Here is a 22,832-nt window from a genome sequence, read left to right as displayed (position 1 = left end):
ACATTATGCCTAATCTACCAAGGAACCTGGCTTCTAGTACTCCAACCATGAGGAGTACTCTGAGACCTAAACATTCCTTCATAAATCACTAAAAATGGTCCCTAGGGTAGTATCAAATGAACCATTTTAATATGTTGATATATCACTTTCCAGTTTAAGTGTTAGATTCCCTCTTATTAGAGCATTAAAAGCTTCCAGTTCTATTTGTGAGAAATTTCCAGGGTTTTATTTTTAACAATGACAAACTCATTTTCTTTCCTAAATGATTCTCAAATTTACCTTACAGCGAGTAAGTGTCAACCCTCAGGAAAGAAAATTTAAAACTCAACTCTCATTCTCAGCACAGACAATTAACTGCCTTTATATTTTCTTGAGAGGGTTACAAATTTCAAGAGAACCTATAATTTTTCAAAGGAAAATTAATTTCAAAATGATATTTTAATGGTTGATTATGTATCAATTTAAGATAATATGTTTATTTTAATTCACTTATTTCTTGCTCTTATTTCAGGAGAAAATGTAAAATAATATCCTGCGATTTGAGCAGAGGTAAATTTATCCTAAATATTCCTTCTTTAGGATCACAGAGTATTTCCAACACATCTGAGTGTACAGAACAGATCTTAATGAATTTTTTATGCTGCTAATGTATCGACATTGACAGAATATAAAATTAAACTTACTGATAATTAAAATTATACATTTAAGATATGCCATTGCACGAGATTATCCATCTTATGACCAATTTATTGATGCAAAATATTATGTCCCACCATAAAATATATTGAAACTTGTAACTATAGTCCACAAAATTTGGTATTAGGAAAACAAAGTAAAATAAAGATTACTATTTAGTAAAATTTGAATTTTGCTGATAGCAAAAGTTCAGAAAAAGAAAGCCTATTTTGAATGAACCATTGGTTCCTTTTCCAAAATTTTTTTCAGTGCCATTATATACTTCAAAATGTTAAGTTCCCTAATTTAAAACCCTGTTTTGGAAAGCACTTACTATATATGGAAATCCCTTTTCATGCAAGGTTCTAATTTTAGTTCCATCAACAGTATTCTTTCCAGATTCCACCCTCCTAGTATAATTTTCTAAATTTAGGAAACACCACCAAATGCAGCTCTTGAGGGGAAGGGATTGTCTCACAGATTTGTGGGGTCTCTAATCTAAAATGCAAAACAAAGCAATGGCATCTATAATTCATCTATGACCTAAGGACTTAAACTGTTCCTCAAACATGCCTATTTACCTACTTAAATGTTCTTTAACAATGGTACTGCCAAATATATAATTTTAAGGATAAACTTACGTAAAACGACTTTGGATCAGGTTTCTCTCATTTTTATTGACACACTCCGTGGTTACTTGTTTGACATCATAAATCCTTATTTTAGTCCCAGGATCCATGTTGATGATCACTCCTTATTACTTCAATAAAAAATAATCCTGCCTAAATATTCTCCTTTTGAAGCTAACTTCAATCCTTTAAGTTTCTACCCTCTTCTGCCTTTTTATGAGGCTGCTCCTTGACTTAGTTTCTTCTTCTTGCTTTTCCTGTATCTGTATTTATTTACCATGTTATTTAGGCAGAAATCTTTTCCCCTCTGCTTCCTTGTTAACACATTCTCCGTTTTTTGTTTAGATGTTCACTCCTCAAGGAAGATTTTTCCACCCCAGATTCATGGTAAATTATATATATATATATATATATATATATATATATATATATATATATATATAATTTTTTTATTTTTTATTTTTTTGCCATTTCAAGGGCTGCTCCCATGGCATATGGAGGTTCCCAGGCTAGGGGTCAAATCGGAGCTGTAGCTGCTGGTCTACGCCAGAACCACAGCAACACGGGATCTGAGCTGCATCTGTGACCTACACCACAGCTCATGGCAATGCCGGATCCTTAACCCACTGAGTAAGGCCAGGGATCAAACCTGCAACCTCATGGTTCCTAGTTGGATTCATTAACCACTGCGCCACAACGGGAACCCCAATTTTATCATTTTAAGCAATCATTTTTTTTTTTTTTTTTAGTTTAAAATGAGTTTAGGTCATGCCATTTTGTTAGTTGAGGGATAGACTCGGGATCCAGTTCTAGACAATATGGGAAAGATTTTCTGAGGGGTTTCTGGGGAAGGTCCTATTTTAAAAATAGAACTTCAAAAGAGACAGACCCCTCTTTTTCTTGGACATCATCAAGTCTGTATGCTATAATTCCTAGCAATGCAACAGAGAGCCTTAAATGAGTCTTAGAATGAAGCTGATCCTAAGACCAGCTTAGATAAAGTTGGTAAAGTAGATAAAGTTGGGGAAAACTGGTCCTTGATCAAATGTTTGAGACACTGGTTTCACTGGTAGGTATAAGGGCTTCCTATCTCCCAAGCAATTTTAAGTTTCTTGTTCCTGACAGTTGAAAATATTCTAATAGATACAAACTCTCTGCTCAGCTGTTTAAATTATTCTTTAACCAGAAGTAATGAATCCCTGTTTCCCTTGATCTCCTATTATATTAACCATGCCAGGTGCCAGCTTTGGGCAGCACCAACAACCATCTACTCTCTGTATTTCTGTATAAGGCTGGTATAAGTTGTAGATATTTATATAATGATGCCCATTGGCTCTCTGAAAAATTTATTATCTGACCTCCTCTGGTTTTTCAGTTTTGCTAGATGATTTTTAAAATACACACACACATACACACACACACACACACCTGGATGCCTAGTAACTATAGCATGAGTTAGAATGTCAAAACTTGAGCTCCTGCTTATTTCCTCCAATTATCTATTTTCAGTAGATGATTCTGTTAAAGTAGATATTCTGTCAGCCATTTCAATAGATAATTTCATTGGTTAATCTAATTTCTTAAGGAATCAGAAATTAGACATTTCTTTCACACCCCTTAATATCGGAAAATATCGTTGGGCCTTCTTCCAAATAAAACTTTGCCGTAACTATTGTTCACGTCTACTGTGACCACACTAGTCAATGCTCACTTCGTGTCTTGCTTGCACTAACTGCCCTATTTCCAGAGATTCACAGAGATGTTCCCCACATTTCACAAGATTCATACTTCCTTCCAAAGGACAGCTAAAATCAAACTTGTAAAATATAAATCTGATCACATCAGCCCCCATCCTAAAGTGCTTCAACTGTTTATCATCACATTTAGAGGAAAACCCCAAATCCTTAACCAAGACCTGTAACCCTTGTTATGACTCAGGTCCCATCCACCTCTCCAGACCCACTGAGTTCACTGTCCCCATGGTTTGCTCGGCCCCAGTCATACTACTGGTCTCCTTGCTGCCCCTTCAACACTCAGACATACTCTAGACATACTCCTAGCTGGGGGCTTTTTGTTGTTCTCATGGAAATACTTTTCTTTCCAGATAACTGCATGGACCATTCCTTCACTTTATTTGATTCTCCTTTCCACTGTGACTGCATCAGAGCAGGCTTTCCCTGCCTTTCTTATTGAAAACATAGGCCCTAGCCTTCTTCCATCACTCCTTACCGAGTAACCTTCCTCTGCATTACTTCTTCAGATACTATTTTCAGACATTATCACTATTGGACTAAATGTTATACATCAATAGATTGATTTTGCCTCCTCCCTTTAGAATGTAAGTTCCATGTAGTTTGTTTAGAGAAATAAGACTTTCCACCCACACTATTTTATGGAAGTTTTCTCTTGAAATTAAGAAGGATTTTAATCCTTGTTATGGGTTGAATTTTACCCCTTAAAATTCATACATAAAGCCCTAATCCCTCGTCCCTCAGAATGTGACTGTACTTGGAGAGAGCATCTTTAAGGAAGTAATTAAGTTAAAATGAGGTCATTAGGGTCTTCAAATCCAGTGTGTATACAATGTCTCCATATATCTGGAAAAGGTCGTGTAATTTGCTTTGCATCTCAGAGCAATAAAAAATTAAATTATCTTATGTTGACTCTTTCTAAAGGAGAATCTGCTTGTTCTGATCGGGTTTCAGACTTGATCTTTTCTTACCAGCCCCACCAATTCCACTTTTGTTCCACTCCAGTCTGTTTTCTGCACTATGGCAAAAAGATGTTGAATCAGACTGTATCATTCATCCCTTAAAGGCATGTCAGTGTTTTCTCATTGAACACTGAATAAAGTGCAAACTTCTGACAAATACCTATAAGGATGTGATGAGGGAGACAGAATGAGAGGAAAAGGGTGTGAGTCTGAGATGGAATCAAGGCCATTCGTGGATTTGTCTCTCTCATCTCTCCCACTCATCCCACATCTCTACACCCTGGTCACACTAGCCTCCTTCCAGCCTCTGGAACATGTCCAGCTCTTTCCTGCCATTTCCTGTGCCTGAGACTCTCAGCTCCAATTGTGTGGTCTGGCTAGCTTCTTTCCTTTAGGCTTCAGCCTAAATATCATGTAGTTAAGGGATGTTTTAAGAGTAAGTTTTATTTATCAGAGGATAAAACTATTTGCACATTCTAACACTACAGTATAGCTTCAGAGACTAAGACCCAATCTCATAAACCAAAAGTATTTTAGCTGTAGGTAAATCTTGGAGGATTACTTTTATATTTTATTTACTTTATTTATTTTTTTTATTTTTTGTCTTTTGTCCTTTTTAGGGCCACACCGGTGGCATATGGAGGTTCCCAGGCTAGGGGTCTAATCGGAGCTGTAGCCACCGGCCTACACCAGGGCCACAGCAACGTGGGATCTGAGCCGTGTCTGTGACCTACACCACAGCTCATGGCAACGCCGGATCCTTAACCCACTGAGCGAGGCCAGGGATCAAACCTGCAACCTCACGGTTCCTAGTCGGATTCGTTTCCACTGCACCACGACGGTAACTCCCTTGGAGGATTACTTTTAATTTTCCTTTCTATTCTTATAATATATTCCACTGAGGAATTTTCCCATCCAATTATGATGGAGCAAAATATGTTGGGCCTATTGTGTGAACTTAAAAAATCCAACTATTATCCATGAAAAAATTAAAATTAAATTTAAAAATTAAAAAACAAAACAAAACAAAACCTTGGGGAAGATTAAGCAGAAACTGAATTTGCTTAGATGCAGAGAAGATATCCCTGGCCTGAGATAGCGATAAAATCTGCTTCCAGAAGTACTGCTCAAAACTTCTGAAGGCTAAGTAAGCCTCTGAGAACACACTTTCCTAGGAGCTTTTAGCCCTGTCTGTCAACTGCAAGAACAACACAGGGTCATGAACAAAGCTACATTAACAATGATCAGGGCAGCGAGTCCCTGTTCTATCAAATTTGGAGATGAGAGAAAAACATATTAGTTTGTTCAACTAACTTTTCCATTTTCATGCTTGTTACAAAACTTGGAGTCTCAAGTATAGCTGTACAGTTGGAAAGAGTTTTAAGTGGATAGTCATGACTGAATGGTAATAAAAGGAATGTATATTTTATTTTATTTTTTTGTCTTTTTGCCTTTTCTAGGGCCGCTCCTGCAGCATATGGAGGTTCCCAGGCTAAGGGTTCAATCGGAGCTGTAGCCACCAGTCTATGCCAGAGCCACAGCAACATGGGATCTGAGCCATGTCTGCGACCTACACCACAGCTCACGGCAATGCCAGATCCTTAACCCACTGAGCGAGGCCAGGGATCAAACCTGCAACCTCATCGTTGCTAGTCGGATTCGTTTCCACTGCGCCACGACGGGAACTCCAAAAAGGAATGTATATTTTAGAGGTAATTTTAAATATAAGCTATTTGTCAGCCTAGAAATAGGCTGAATTCATTCTCTTCAACTCTCGAATCCCACCAAATATGTAGCATAGGAAAAATATTTGGTTATTTCAAAACAAAAATTTCAAAATGGTTAGTCATAGCATTTCCTGAACAATAATATTTGATTATGTCACAATCACAAATATAAAATTTTAAAGTTATAATGATGGGCCTATAAGAATGGTAAAAAACTATAACATTATTATCATTTAATATACCATTTCATAAATGTAGGTTAGTTAATTTTTTTATGGAAATCTGTTTTTCCAAAATATATGGGACATTTATAAAGTTCCAGATTTGGAGGTCACTTAACTATATAGCATCCTGTCATTAAAGAAGGCAGGATAAAGTAAATCTAAAGTATATCCTTCTGTCCTTCCATATATAGGATATTGTACAACATTAGGTGCTCAAAATAGTTTTGGTTTTTGAAAATGCTTATTGAGGAGATATTTTCAAATAATTTTATTTTGTTAATAAAGTAGTTTCATTTCATAAAGTATGAATTCAATCTAAACATTCCAACCGTCCTCTTGATCCTTTTATACTGTACCACTTACAGAGGCAATGAGGAAGGGAGCATGTGAGTAATGGAGTTAAACATCTATAGGTTCCACCTAGGGAATAGTTTCCAAGCCCTTTATCTCCTGCTACTGGGAAGAAGAGGACAGAGTGAAAGAACAAAATGTGTTTTTCATCAGTGTTGAAGTCAGTGGCTTTGGTTATATACTTTAACTTAATAGCTTGGAGTTACCAAAAATAGTATCTTAAATGTTTAGATTACATCATCTATGGTAACATCAAGATAAATTACAGATTTATTAGAAGACATAAAGTCAACAAAATGAATATATAGTAACTTTCAATCAAATGAAAACGATGCCTTGTTCCTTTAGAACCTACCCTAGACTTGACCACTACCCACTTTCCAGTACAGACCGTCATCTCAATCATTCTATGATAATAACCTTGTAATTCATCTCCTCACAACTTATTCCTCAACTATATATATTTTCCACAATCATCACAGTGATTTTTCAAATGGAAATAACTGGTCATATTATTCCCACCTTTAAGATTTCAAATGACTACATTTTACCTATAGGAAGAAATCCAGGTCCTAAAAAGACCTTGAAAATCTTGATATGATTCAGATAGCTATAGTGTATTTATTTAGTTATTATTTATTTTATTTTTTTATTTTTTATTTTTTCTGCCTTTTCTAGGGCCGTTCCCTCGGCATATGGAGGTTCCCAGGCTAAGGGTTGCATCGGAGCGGTAGCCGCCGGCCTACACCACAGCTACAGCAACGCGGGATCCGAGCTGCGTCTGTGACCCACACCACAGCTCCCCACAATGCTGGATCGTTAACCCACTGAGCAAGGGCAGGGACCGAACCCGCAACCTCATGGTTCCTAGTCGGATTCGTTAACCACTGCGCCACGACAGGAACTCCCAGCTATAGTGTATTTAAAATTAAAAGAAAAACAAAAGCACAAAATTTGCACATTCACACATAAAAGATGAAATATACACTTCTCTGTGGACATTTATCTATGATCAAAGATCCTTGTTAATCTGTATTCTAAAACTTGTAAGTAAATATGTCACAGGCCAAATTAATTTATTAAAATGTATATGTAAAATATTGTAACTATCATCACCTTATTCCTAACTTGGCTCACAAAGATGTATAAAAACAACCAAAAAAGATTCTTAAAAGACAGTACAGAACATATTAGACATAAGATGTTTGTGATAAAATATTAGTGGTCTTTGCTTGCCTTGATATAATCATCCAAGAGGGAACAAACTATACCATGCACACAGGGTGAGAAAAAAGTATCAAAATTTCAACAAATATTAGAGTTCTACAAATGCAAAATAAGGAAGAAATCACTGTCTTAAATACTTATTTCAATATACCAATGCTATGAGAAATAATTAGAGTTTGTAGAAAAGTAATAGTGATACAGAGACAGGTATACTGGTAAAGGAAGGAGCTATCATCTGCTGCCTTTCTATCTTACTATGATTTTAATATGTGTAAGTTAAGGAAAGGGGGGTTCGAAGAATATTAATAGTAGTCCAATTAATTTCCTTTTAAAAGTTGGATATTATTATCTAATGATATGGTATTATGTACCATTTTATGGTGTTTTAATTGTGTGACGTCCAGATAATAATCAACAAGTAGCCAACATGTTGCCAGTGTCCTTTTGTGTCTTATAAGGGGAGAAATAGCAAATTTCAGGTCATCCTTACCACTTCCAATCTACTTACAAATGATATTGCTATGGTGTGAATATCAATCCCACATTTACTGCTTGGGAATCCATACGGCTTCAAAATTGTCCAGTACTTAATTAAACTGTGTCTTAAATGATTGGCTTACCTGAAATTTTGACTTGAGACACCACTCCATCTCCTCCATCGCTGTGTGCACGAACCTCTACAACATATTCCCCATCCCTGGGGATTGGGACTTCTATGGAGTGTTTATGAGTTGAATACAGCTTGCCATCGTGCTGGCCATCAGGCCTATAGAGTACCTTAAAAAGTTTCAAAATACATATATTTAATAAATTTGTAATAATGAGCCAGTGCTCTAACCAGAATAAAAACGCATGTACTTTTATTAATAAAACATCTTACAGTGCTAGATACAACACTAGCTAGAAAATCCACGTTATTTTTAATTCACAGAAACTGATTTCACCTATTTTAAGGTGATCTAAGAGGATACATCTCAAGCATCTAAATTTTGCTTTTTGAAAGGACCTAAAACAGAGAGATGGGATGTTATCTTTTTGTGAAAAAGGTACACAATTAGGGCTCTTTCAGTATATTGAAGTAATCTAAAATATTGCCTCACAATTTAAATTTTTTTCACATTAGTCCTAAAATTTGGTATCCAATGAAAACTGTGATAGTGTGTGATGCAGAGAATATGTAGAAATAATCTTTTTTCCATGTTTGTTCATTTACGAAGGTACCTCAATATGTCAAATAATTCACTGTGTGCTTGGCAACACTATGTTAATCATTGCCAAACAAAGACAGGTTCTTTCTTTGTTCTTTAAGCACTAATTATTCTAACAACTCTATTTTTTAAAGCAGTTATTCTATCTTGTTCATTTGATATAGTATTTTTCTGGAATTCACTGAAGATCTTTTTTTATTTAAAAACTATGGTGAGTTTCTGATTCTGCTATACCGCTAGAACAAAAAAGTTGGATGGGTTTTGTCAAAACAACAGAAAAACCAAACATCAATCACTCTTTGTAAGAATGTAGCTTTTATGGGAAATAATCTAGTCATTTAATATATACCTTATATCCTGTCACTGTAGATTCATTTGATAGTGCAACCACATGATCCCAGGTGATTATGTAGCGTGACCCAGACCTTATCGAACTGATGATCCTTGGAGGCTGGCTTGGAGCTGTGAAAGTAATAATATGCAGCTGTTGGTCACCATATCCCAACTTCAGTTCTGCAAGCTGCATCACATCAGAAATTATAATACAAAAATGAAGTGACAACAACAGCTAATTTTGATGTGTATACCATATGCTAGTCACTATGGTATGCACTTTACATTTGTAGGTTCATTTAATGCACCTCATGGCCCTGGGAGAATAATATAATTCTCTTATTCTTTTCTCATCAACCTTCATTTGGATGTCTATCTCCACCAGTATTTCGAAATTGCTGTTCTCAAGGTCATCAATAATCTCCACCTGGCCAAATCTACTGTCATTTTTTTATTCTTTTCAAACTTAACATCTCTGGAGCATCTCACAGAAGTGACCTTCTAATTCTTTCTTGACTATCTTTTCTTAAATTAATAATGTCTTATAATCTTTCCTCTGATCTCTCAGATTGCTCCTCCTCATTACCCATCTTTTGCTAACTCCATGTCCACTGCCCAGTTTTCAAATGTTGGAATGACTTAGGACGTGATCCTGAGCACTTTCTCTCCTGTATATATGAATCCTCCCTAACCTTATATCTGAGCCCATGGCTTTACATACGCACAATTCTATCTCAAGGTCGTCTCTCTCTTGACCGCTAAACGTCCATGACCAACTTCCTATCTCTCCCTGAAGGTCTAAAAGGTTTTTAAAATGCAATATAATCTAGACAGAACATTTACTATGTGTGCTCCCAAATCTGCCTTTCTGTATATGACACACCCAGATCCCCAATGTCTCAAGCCAAAGTCTATTGCTTTCCATTTCCTTCATTGCCAACATTCAAATTAGCAGTGAATTGTCAATTTCGGCTCCCAGAAAATCTTCTACTTCTTTCTAGTTCTGTTATCACTTAGTGCTGACCACCATCATTTCTTTCTCAAAGAACGAAAAATCCTAATTGGCTATGCTGCAAATTAGATGTCACTCTCTGCCTTAAAATCTTCCAATAACTTATCCTTACCATGATCTATTAGACCTCTCTTAGTAGGACTCCAGCACACTTCTTCCTCCTCAGTTCAGAGCTTATGCTCTGGAACCATTGTCCTTTCTACACTTGAAACATATCAAACTCCTCCCACCTGAAGGCTTTGTACTAGTTACTTTCTCTGCCTGATACAATCTTCTCTGCAAAGTTCTCCTTCTTATTACTCATATCCTAGGTCAAATAGCATTTTTTCCATGAGGACATTCCCAACCATCTGATTAGGATTTGGTTCCCACCCAAGTTATTTTCATTGTTATCTGTTTGTTATATTTTATTTATTATTTATGTTTAATTGAAGTATAGTTGATTTACAATATTATTTTGGTTTCAGATGTACAACACAGCAATTCAATATTGATTATACTGCTTTAAAAGTTGTAAACTATTGGCTATGTTCCATATGCTATACAATATATCCTTACAGCTTATTTATTTTATATATAGCCGTTTATACCTCTTAAACGTGTACCCTTATCTTGCTTCATCCTCCTAGCCTTTCCACACTGGCAACCATTGTTTGTTTTCTATATCTCTGTATCTGTGAGTCTGCTTCTGTACTGCTAAACCCATTTTTTTTTGTTTGTTTTATAAGTTGTTCCACATGTTATATGATATCATACAGTTTTTGGCTTTCTCTGTCTGACTTATTTCACTAAGCATAATACCTTCCAAGTCCATCCATGTTGTTGCAAAAGGCAAAATTTCATTCTTTATTAATGGCTGAGTAAGTGACAGAGACAGATCCGAAATGTTTGTCTGACACCAAAGTCTGTATCTTACCACCATCTTCTATTATCTCATTGGGACTTTCTTTTTCCCCAAGTAAATTTCATAAAATTTCAAACTTTAATGGTAATCATGTCTGCAAATTCTTCTTTCTATTCAATTTGGGTTCAAGAAGGAGCTATCAAAGTGAAGCCAGGGAGATGTGAATTTGACCAGAAAATGTGAGCAGGGCAGGTAACCTTGTTATATTAGCAATAAGAACATACTGTAATTAGAGTGAACATAATGCTACATTTAACATGCAAGTGCATTGTGCAATGATGAAAGTTTATAAATCAAAGCAAAGAACAATTAGAGCATTTTCATTTTTCTCATGCAAACCCAAGTTTAAAATAGTAACAAATCAATTATCTAACGAAGCAAAATTTGGGTGATTACTTTGTAATTTCGTTGCTGTAATGGAACATTAAATGTGTGGACTTATTCACATTTTTTCATCATCTACAATAAGTAACCATGTTTTTGTTTTTTGCTTTATGTTTCTATAAATCTTGTGTGATTTTAGAGGTTAAAATTGAAAACCAATTGTGCTCAGGCTGTGAGGTAGTAAATTTCTCTCAAATATACTTGCATAGTGTTTGAATCAATTAGGAGTTTTTGACCAGTCCAAAATGCAAATGTTTAAACTCACGTGCTTTCTTGGTGAAGGTTTCAATCATATCACTGGGAGGTCCACACCCTGCGCTATTGCAGGCCCTCACTTCCACAAAGTACTGGGTGTCAGGGAGAAGGTTCTCCAGCCTGGCTGAGTATTCTTGGCTAGTGACTTGAACTCTGTGTGCAGCCGCTTCTTTGTCATGGGCAGCCCAGTATCGAATCTGCAAATATTCAAGTTGAGTAATATTTTTTCATGATTCAGACACTTCAGTTAAAAAAGAAATTGCTTTCAACTGGCTCTGACATCATTACTATTGGCTGAGCCTTATATTCTCAAATGTTACTTAACGTTACACTTCAGTCAGTCTTAGAATATGGCAAGGCACACAATGCAGATCTGATAAAAGATGTCAAAGGCAAATTAAAGACTCACCTCACTGCCTGAAATAGTCATACACAGATGAAAAAAAGAGAAAAAGCAAAACAAACAAAAACTTTGCATAAAATTTACTGTCAAAATATAAAACTGGTCTTTTTTTGGAAGCATTTGCCACAATAACTTTTATCATTTACTTCCTGCTTTATTTCTGTCTACATGATTGCAAACTTGTTAATGGCCACTGATAAACAAAAATAGTCATGTGGTCTAAAACATGTTAGCATAATTACTTTCTGACATCTTAAGAAGTCTGTATATAAAATTATTTCTTTGAACCTATATAGAGGCCAAATATCAAAGAAATATTATACCTAATAACTTCATTAATTGTATAAATTATTTATATTCAAAATAAATTTAAAAACTTTCACCCACGTTGTGACTGGAAATTACTATTACCAACATGTCAATGACAGCCTTCTTTGTCTCTAAAAGTTTAAGTAAAAGCTACAAATTGTAATTTTCATTCCTCAAATAAGCTGTTTTATTGGTTATAAATTTACAGTTATATCTAAGTTATAAATAAAAAGGAAAGGATGGCTTATAAGTATACTGCTATTTTATATTTTAAATGCCCTGTCTATAAAACAATGTGATTTTAATTTCATAAATAACCAAGACACTAGATAATAATATCTAATAATTATATAAACTTGAAGTTTTTATTTACACAAGCACATATGAACCCATAATAACAGGGAACTGAATGGCTAAAATTTCCTTAGTGAGGTTTAAATGTAGAATGAGTACATTCCAGAAAAAAGGCTAGTTATTAATTGCTTATTGATTTCCTCTGGAATATTCTAAATTTATTTACTAGTGCTCATTTTTTCTGATGCCAATGATATTAATTCCTAATAGTTTTGATAGAATCTCTTTGGTATTTCTCCCTTCTGACCAAAGGATGGTTTTGGAACTAAGGAAGTAGAATTACACCAGGTGGCTCCAAAGGCAGATTTCAGTTGGCAGAGAAGAACCTTGATAAGGATGGGAGCCACATTGTTAAGGCATGAGTTTCTTAGTGCTGGAAGTGTTCAGGTAGTGACTACGTCATCTGGAAATGAGAAAGATGACCTACATTTTATTGGGCACTTGAACTGTGTAACATGCAAGGCCTTGTCCATTGCTTGACTGAAGAGTTAATGAATATTTATATTCTAATTAAATGCCAGGTGTTAAAACAGAATCCACCAGATGCATTTTCTTCTCAACAAACCTAGAATGTTACCCTGTTTTATGGCAACCAAAACTGAAGTTCCAGAGGTTCAGGCATTTTTTTTTTTTTGTCTTTTTGCCATTTCTTGGGCCGCTTCCGCAGCATATGGAGGTTCCCAGGCTAGGGGTCGAATCAGAGCTGTAGCCACCAGCCTACGCCAGAGCCACAGCAACACGGGATCCAAGCCGAGTCTGCAACCTCCACCACAGCTCACGGCAACGCTGGATCCTTAACCCACTGAGCAAGGCCAGGGATTGAACCTTCAACCTCGTGGTTCCTAGTCGGATTCGTTAACCACTGCACCACGATGGGAACTCCCAGGCATTTTTTATATGGATACTTGCTGACTGAGGTATATACCATATTTTAAAATCTTAATTCCATCATAACAACTTTTTCATTCAGTTTAAAGACAAAAAGTTTTTTAACTAGATTAATACAGACTACTTCTAAAAGATACCATGTTCAAAAGTGAGGTATTAAAGCAACAAAAATTTTGGACATTTCACCCAAAATTCCATGACGTATTTTGGCAACACACCAAAAAAAGAATAAAATTTTCTTTAATTTACTCTTTGTACCTATAGCCTAAATGACCAATTACTTTATTCATTTGGTTTTTGGCAGGAATCTGTGTTATTTAGTCTCCACTGAAATTCACAATAAATTTAAGTGGTTCCTTAGTTATGCTTTAGTAACTAGGGAGCAAAAAAAAAAAAAAAAAGTTATTGAGTGTACCATGTAATCTCTGATTTTCTTATTTTAAAATATGAGATTTGTAAGACATTTTCACAGTATATTTAACCTTTACTAATTAAAGCATCTATAAAAATTATTTTGATTGAATAATCCATCTCTCTTTAATGTTTTCAAAAAATCCTAAAATACATAGTAGGTGGATGTATGTAAAATATGGCATCATTTTTTTCATCTGAATCAGCCACTGGCCATGCACTTAGAGATAACTTCCAAATAGATGATTTGGGCTACTACCTTTGGATCCCCACAGTGAGCTGCCTATTGCGGTGAAGAACCAACATTAATCTGTGAGAAAACTGTTTGGAGTGAAGGGTTCAACTTATAGTCGTGGAGCAGAACAAGTGCACCGCCTTTGACTAGTCACTTGGGAGACCAAAAGAGCCTGGATGAACTAGCAGAAAAATAAATAAATAAATGAAGCAGGTCCTACTTTATGGAAAGTAGACTATAAATTTATTTTCACATGCTAGAACAACATGTAGTGTATTTATTGCTATTTAATGCTGTGACAACATGATCATATAATCTCCACAACACCCATGTCTAGCGTTAACCTATTATAGTGCTTACTAAATAATTATGGAATTGCCTCGTTACTGGTCTCTACTATTGATAGATTATAACTTCCTTGAAGACAGGTCCTCATTATTTTCAAACACTGTGAACACAGGACTGCATTTGGTGTATGGCGCTCATTCATTCATTGAACAACTATTTACTATTTTGTACCAGCCACTGTGCTTGGTGCTGAGAATACAGTAGAGAACAAAGCAAACATGTTTTTGTCTTCTCAGATATCATAAAAAAGGAAAAAATCAAAATGTTTAAGTTCACATAAAATTACTAATATCTTTTTTTTTTTCTTTTTTGGCCACCCAATGGCATGTGGAATTCCTGGGCTAGGGATCAGATCTGAACTGTAATTGTGACCTGTGGTGCACTTGCAGCAATGCTGGATCCTTTAACCCACTGTGCAGGGCTGGGATCGAACATGCATCCAGGTACCCAGAGACACTACTGATCCTGTTGCACCACAGTGGAACTCCAAATTACCAATATATTTGATAGAGAGATCTAAGTGTAAAATTTTGCCCCAAGAAAATTTACTCTTTGCAAACAGTATTAGGAAGATAAAAAGAAGGGCCTCAGAGAAAGAGCTAGCTCATATTTTAATAAGGAATAATTATACTTTCCATACATTTATGAGCTACAATAACACTACTTTTGTGCAAAGATAGCAGTTTGTACAAATTTAAGAAATTTGTAGGAAAAACAACACTTTACTCTCATTTTCTCCAAAGAGGCTTAGAATAAAGAACTGGATTTTACAATTATAGAAGTGCTTAAGGATGTTTGGCACTTTTAAAAATTACGCTTGCTCCATTTTATTGTTTTCTATTTCAGTAAACTTTTGTATCAGATTTCCAAATTCTCTTCAAATACGGAATTTTCCAAAAAAAATCTTCTGACAACTGAATATTTTTTTGTTAAGATTATTGTTTTTAAACCTAAATATTTAAAATACTTAACATATTGAAATATTTAAAGTATTTAATATATTTAATTAACATTCAATTGATTATTTTATTTAATGATTATAAAATAATTGTTTAATTTAAATATTTAAAATATTTAGGAGAAAAATGAGGATTTTGATAAAAAAAATTTGATCTCTGAAAAGATAATATATAATAACTTTATATTATCCAGATCCCAGAGTAATTCAAACATTAGTACATTATTAGTACATTCTATGGGTTAGGAATAGCAATAATATGAATCATTTAAAATCTGTATTCTTATACACCTCTTGGCTATTCAAAGTTCTTCTGTTTTGTATCAGTGCAGGAAACAAAACAATTCTATGCAGGATTCAACTCCAGCATCCCATACGTACTACCAGTTAGCATGTCACCTGTGCTAGTGCACTAACCTGTCACTTCCTGTCTTGGGTCATCCTTGATGCTGCAGTGTGAACCTAGCCCTGAAGTTAGTGGGAGGGAGAAGAGAGGTGATGCTCTGGGGCCACTCTTAACAATGGAGAACAGGAGTGGATGAACCCTTCCCCTTTCACCCCATGTAAGGCTATTCTGAATCACATTTATGAAGCATCTCAGTGATCCCGAGGGATGGAGTACAAGTTGCCCATGGTTGCTGCCAACAGGATAAAGCATTTTTCTAAACAAGCTTCTCCCTCTCCTATTCACTTTGCTTTTCCCTCGTATCTGCTCCCTGGGATCATATTTAAACAAACAAAACAATCATAACAGCGACAACAACACTTACTGTTTCCACATGTGTATGATAGACTCTGCTTTCGGGAGATCCAGATGAAGGCAGACAACTTCTCCAAAATAAGAAAATCAAGCACTTCCTAACCATGACCTTATGCACATCATCATAATTTAACCTTTAAATACATCTGAGTAAACTGCTCAGGATTGATAATCTTTTAAGATAATTATGAAATCAATCATCTTCCTTGATTTTTGATTCAGTTGCTAAGGGTTTTTTTTTATTTATACCTGATGGCATATATTACGTGTTTTCGTTGACTGAATTCTTAACCTGCTGGGAAAGTCTTTTGTGGATTCCTGGGTAGGAACCTAAAGTTCTAATATGCCTTTCATAAGAAACACTTCTTGCTTTCTTCTAGTTCGCCTACACTTCAGGAAATTAAGATTAAGATAAGATTAGATGTGGGGACTCTTTAGGAAACATAGGACAAAAAGGATAAAACTTAAACATTCTATAAGATACACTTTAAAATCACAAGGGAAGAGAAGATCATTTTTAAACCCAACTGCCTACAGTTCTCATTTGAAATGTCAGGAAATTAACCTTGAAATGGGGTCAATCACACAGGATTTGGGCTTCTGCAGCTTTTTATGTTATTTTATTAATTTGCTGCTTTTTTCTCTGTTTCTTTGTAACCTAGATCCACAGCAGATTTTCATAAGATGTGCAATGAGGTATTAGTTTTCTTTATCATCTACCTTGTTAAGCCATTGGCTTCTTCCTTCAACTTTTAAAATAGAAACAATAACCACTTTATAGCGAGTTGAGCTTTTTTCTCCCATACAGGGGCATTTTCTTACAGGAGAATAAATGTTACGGATTTTCTCTTTTAAGATTTTATGCTTGTCTCTTTGATATTCAAGGCTGTGTGTGAAAGATTTAAAAGTTTTTTAAGGAAGACTACATGGAAACAATAATTACGCTATTTACTTCCAAGATTTTTAATTAACCATTCTCCGGAGAGGAAGACCTGGGTTCAAGTCAGGCCATACCAATTATTACTCGGAAAAATGTGTGTTTTTATTTGTTTTGTTTTGTTTTCCTTTTTACGGCTGTTTCTATGGCATATGGAAATTCCTCCATCAGGGTGAATCAGAGCTGCAGCTTCAGGCCTACACCAAAACCACAGCAACACCAGAACTGGGCAACACTTGACTCAAGCCCCATCTGTGGCCTACACCACACCTTGTGGCAATACCAGATCCTTAACCCACAGAACAAGGCTGGAAATTGAACCTGCATCTTCAGAGAGACAAGATCAGATCCATAACCTGTTACGCCACAATAGAAACTTGAAATACTTTTAAACCTCAAGTTCTTCATCTTTAAAATGGAGATTATAAGGAGTTACCATCGTGGCTCAGCGGAAAAGAATCTGATTAGTATTCATGAGGATGCAGGTTGGATCCCTGGCACCACTCAGTGGGTTAAGGATCTGGCATTGCGGGGAGCTGTGGTGTAGGTTGCAAACACGGCTCGGATCCCACATTGCTGTGGCTGTGGCATAGACCGGCACCCACAGCTCCAATTCCACCCCAGCCTGGGAACCTCCATGTGCCATGGGTGTGGCCACAAAAGGCCAAAAAATAAAATAAAATAAAATAAAATAAAATAAAATAAAATAAAATAAAATAAAATAAAATAAAATAAAATTAGAATAAAATTTAAAAATGGAGATTTTTAATAGTGTCTATTCCCTGGGATTGTGTGAACTCAATTTTGTGAGATTAATTGTTTAACATAGTAAGGCTAAGCAAATATTATTCTTCTCATTCTTATCATCAGTATCCCACTTCTGCAGATGAGCAAATGGATGCCAAAGAGATTCAACAGTTTGCCTCAGCACTAAGGAAAAGTGCCAGAGCCCTGTTTAAAACTCAGATACCCTGATTCAAAGTCCAGCACTTTACTCCAGATCACAGATTCCCTCTTGTTTTACTCAGTGGGTGGCCTTTCGGAGCCATGGTTGGTGAGCTGCCTACTCAGTCAGCTTGCCCTCTCAGTTCTCCATTCATCAACTGTCTGTGAGATACTCATTCCATGAGGGCAGGATTTTGTCTGTTTTGTTCTCAGTGCCAAAAACAGTGGGCACGTGGCAGGCACTAAACATTCACTGAGTGCTGATAGAAATAAGGAAGTATGATCAAATAAAGTGATCTTTTTCCAGGCTGTATTTCTGAAATGTAATCACAAAAGCAGCCCAAGGTTTTAAGTTTTAAACACACAAACTAACAGGAAGCTTTTTTTCCCTGGTATCGTAGGTTATGATTTGGGTAGATGTCAAAATTCTTAATTTTCACTCTTTGTGCTTAAAAATAAGAGATGACTTTACTTTTCCTACACAAGCGAGCATAAACTCCATTAGCATCATATTAAAGACCCCAACAGAACTGCTTCACTTGTCTAGATCTTATTTCCTTTGACTAAGACAGAGAGTTCCCTTTCTATGTGGCTAATTCCCACTACTCTTTTAAAACATTTCCAGGGAAGTTTCCTTTGAGCTATTTTGAGTGTTGCCAACTTTCCACCATCACTGATAACATAATCAGATATATATTTATTACATTTAGATGTGTTTCCTTTGGAAAGCCTTTTAGAACGGGAACTACTGAGTGAACCAGGATAAACATTTTAAATTACCCAATTACTGAAATGATTTCCCAGAGACTTGAGATTCATCATCACTTTATGTGAATATTTCTTTCAAAAGATCTTGTTTAACCTTGAGTGTTATTACCTTCACTTTATTTAGGTCACTCATTTGCCTACACACAGGAATCTGCATCTCTCATAGATAAGCCAGTTAGGAACCCCTGCTTTACTTTTAAATATTAATTTATAAATGTCCAACATATTAAACACAGATAATATAGTGTTTGGTGTCTAATAAATCAGAGGGACACAGAACACTGAAAGATGCAACATATTTGAAAACGTAACGCTGATAATTATTCAGTTTGATAAAAATTGAACTCACCTGATAGCTTTCCACAATTTTTTCTACAACATGCTCCCAATGAACAGATATCTCAGAAGATGATAAGACTTTTACGCCCACTTCTGTTGGGGCTTCACTGGGAGCTGAAATTTGAGGAGAACATTACATTCTTATATAAGATGCTTATATTAAGAAACTCAAATAGCACCATTTGCTATATGACTGAATGAAACTGTACTTTAAAATAATTTTAGTATTTCCAAAGTAAAAAGTAAGTCCTATAATTGTATTACATCTTCCTCTATTTTTGCTATGCTTACTTATTTCGTAGTCCTCAGTAACACGTGTACACACATATTCATATACATGAATAGTAATAGAGACAGACACACACATATATATACATGAATAGACGCTTTCACAAAATATGGAAAGATTTATTGATTTCTCTGATATCTGTGAGCAAAAACCATACTAACATTTTTGTGTTTCTCTCAACTAACCTCAGAAAGCCATGGATACAAATCAAAATTTATTATGTTTAGCTTATCAACTCTACATTATCAAAAATAGGAAATCTGGTATTTATTATAGAAAATTATTCATTACAATTAATTTTCAACTTTCCTACACTTCCTATTTATATAAGCAAAAGATACACAGCAATACTTCCCTTTCTCTTTTAAGCTAAGATCTTTTTATTTTAGATCCCTTGAAACAAGTTCTGACAGCCACTGCTTCTTGGGCTCAGGAAAGCTTTTATAAGTCTAATCTTCCAACTGGGCATCAAGTCAAATATGTATCAAAAAGGTTTCTGTTCAGTGACCAAAAAAGTAATTTACATCCTTTACAAAAATTACACAAAGAGACTAAGGAGATCTTAAGCAGGAGTGATCAATTTTTATTGTCTTTTATTAACAAGCCATAATCCTCTTTTATGCTAAAATATCCTGCACATGAACAAAGCCTCACTTTCAAAACAAGGTACACATGTGGCGGTATGATTGATTTCTGAGCAGTGGAAGAGAAAATGAATACTTATACAAGTTTTGCGCATGCAGGTTTTATGAGACTCATGAAACATTTAGGAAAGAAATATAATTAAATACAGATGGCCATAACTAAAGAGGTGACAAGTATGGCCTTTTGCCTGATGACTTTAGCATCAAATAAAACAGTTAAAAAAAAAAAAGGAAAGTAGTTGAGAAGGTAACTTGTAAAATGTTTTGTAATTTTATTTTTATATAATAATTTTATATTTTACTCTGGGAGATGTACTTATATTGTTCAAACTATTAACACTGAGTCAAGTTATATTTCTGTGGAATCAGAACAAGTGTAGAAAATATAATTAATTCCTCAGGATTAAAGAGTCCTAAATTGATGATAGACTTAGAAATTTCTACATGCTAATCTTTCTATGTAATTAGTTGCACTAACTTTTAAAAAGTATATGTGTACATATATACATATATATGATTGCCTTTCATAGTCGTATTAGACTTAAAGACCATGGGATGATTTTATTACATATTAAACTTTAAACAAATAAGAGAGCTAATAAATCTATGACTGAAGAGTATAAATTCTAAAGGATAGCTAAAGGCTTATTGTGGGCTAAAAATAAGGTAACTTGGGAAACCAATGGACAGTGTTTTTCTTCTAAGAAATCAGAAGAGTATTTCACGTAGTTTTGGGCTTTTTTGTTGTTGTTGTTGTTTGTTTTTCTGCTTTTTAGTGCCACACACAAGGCATATGGAAGTTCCCAGGCTAGGGGTCGAATCAGAGCTACAGCTGCCAGCCTACCCCACAGCCACAGCAACTCAGGATCCACGCTATGTCTGCAACTTACACCATAGTTCACGGCAATGCTGGATCCCTGACCCACTGAGGGAGGCCAGGGATCAATCCCGCATCCTCATGGACTTTAGTAGGATTCGTTTCCACTGTGCCACAATGGGAACTCCCTAGTTTTAGTTTTTCAAACTCTTCCATTTGTGCTTCTCACACTTATGCAAAGAGAAACTCAGCCAAGAACAAATGTGTTAGGTCAGAAGGCAATGAAACTTTGTTTTTCTAGCTGGTTTTCATTTACATAGTGCACATGTGTACAAAGATAAGGAGGTCTTATCTTTGCAATAGAAAGATAAATAATAAAAAGCATAGTAGCTTAAATAGGAAATCATAGAAATCACTGTAATTATATTTAATCTAAAACTGCGTATCATTTATCATAGATATGTAAGTTCTCCAGAAGAATGCTCAATTCAATTAAAGTTCATAGAAAAACAAAGAAAACCAGTACCTGTATTTTTTCCCCTGAATAACCTTTCAGTCATTTTTTTTCCAAGAAAAAAAAAAATTCAACTGGCTGACTCCTTTTTCATAGAATTATACCTAAATTGCCCTTAGTAAAATTCCAGCGCTCTATCGTATTGACAAAGAGAGATACATAAATGCTACAATTATACAGTTTTGAGTTAAAAGGGGACATTTTATCAAAAAAATATACATTGAGGAATTTGTAAAGTAGTGAATTTTATGGATGCACAAACATACTGAGGTTCTTGTTAAGTTTGGAGAATTTTTAACTGCAAAATTGTAATTGAGAGGCCAGAAACAGGGGTCTAAGCCAATGATTTTAGTGGCAATTTCCTAACTACCATAAAAATGACCTAAAGGATGAAAAGGATTTTGGTAACATTCTTGTCATTTAGATAAAGAGATTGACATTTTAGTCAGGTTCAAAATAATACTCATTTACTTAATGCCTAGTATCTTAAAAGGTCTTAATAAGTAGGCCAAGAAGACAGTAAAGAATGTCTCCTGGAGAATGAAGTTCTTCCTCCCTTCTCATGCTGATGAGGTCTTTCTTTTACCCACCGTCTTGTGCAGAATGAATGACGGCTGTGAGACTGTAAGGTCCATCCCCTTTGTTGTTGAAGGCTTTGACTTTGACTTGAAACGCAGTGGAAGGGCGCATGGTCTCATCTTTATGGACGTATCTGCCAGTGTCTGGATTAGTAACTGTCACTTTCTTCCATTCTTCCCCATCAAATGGCTTAAATGCCACTATATAACCGAAATTGTTGCCGTAGTGGTATTCTCTTGACAAAGGCTAAATGGAAATTAAAATATTAAATAGATTTAAGCAAAAGAGTTAACAGGGGTAAAATTCCATCCTATGCAAACAATAATAACGCTACACATGGAAGCATGCTTTCTGTAAAAACCTACTTTGTTGTCACTGAGAGCTCTCTGGAAGGGCCAGGGCATAGACATGCTGGTAAGTGCGGTGGCTTCGTTTACCAAATTTGCTATTTCTGGAGCATCCCACGGGGGCTCCCACCTCAGGTCTCTTTACTTTCAGTTCCTTCTTTCTAGGATGTTTTCCCATGTATTAAATGCCCTTCCTTCATTTTCTTGAAGTAAAAAGCTACTCAATGTTTTCCCCGGACACAGAATTTGCCGTTTTAAGACTCTCTCTGCCATACTCCATATCCCATCTCCCCACCTTATGTTTTTCTCCTCAACAATATCATGATCTACACTTGTATATTTCAC

The 22,832-nt window shown here is 35.4% G+C and overlaps 1 protein-coding gene across 2 annotated transcripts in view; it reads right to left on the bottom strand.

Annotated features, from left to right (window-relative positions):
- CNTN1 (contactin 1) overlaps nt 1-22,832 on the bottom strand; it is a 325,309-nt gene that overhangs the window by 19,392 nt on the left and 283,085 nt on the right. For both annotated transcript variants that reach the window (XM_047787973.1, XM_047787974.1), the window contains 5 exons: nt 22,152-22,386; nt 19,308-19,411; nt 11,653-11,839; nt 9,104-9,216; nt 8,167-8,323 (listed from right to left, as the gene is read on the bottom strand). In XM_047787973.1, coding sequence (XP_047643929.1) covers nt 8,167-8,323; nt 9,104-9,216; nt 11,653-11,839; nt 19,308-19,411; nt 22,152-22,386 — 796 coding nt within the window. The remainder of the gene's footprint in view (nt 1-8,166; nt 8,324-9,103; nt 9,217-11,652; nt 11,840-19,307; nt 19,412-22,151; nt 22,387-22,832) is intronic.

This window comes from Phacochoerus africanus, chromosome 7 (assembly GCF_016906955.1).
Source record: "Phacochoerus africanus isolate WHEZ1 chromosome 7, ROS_Pafr_v1, whole genome shotgun sequence".
NCBI lineage: Eukaryota > Metazoa > Chordata > Mammalia > Artiodactyla > Suidae > Phacochoerus > Phacochoerus africanus.
Note: the sequence above shows the minus strand (reverse complement) of the source record. Positions and strands in the feature narration are given on the sequence as shown.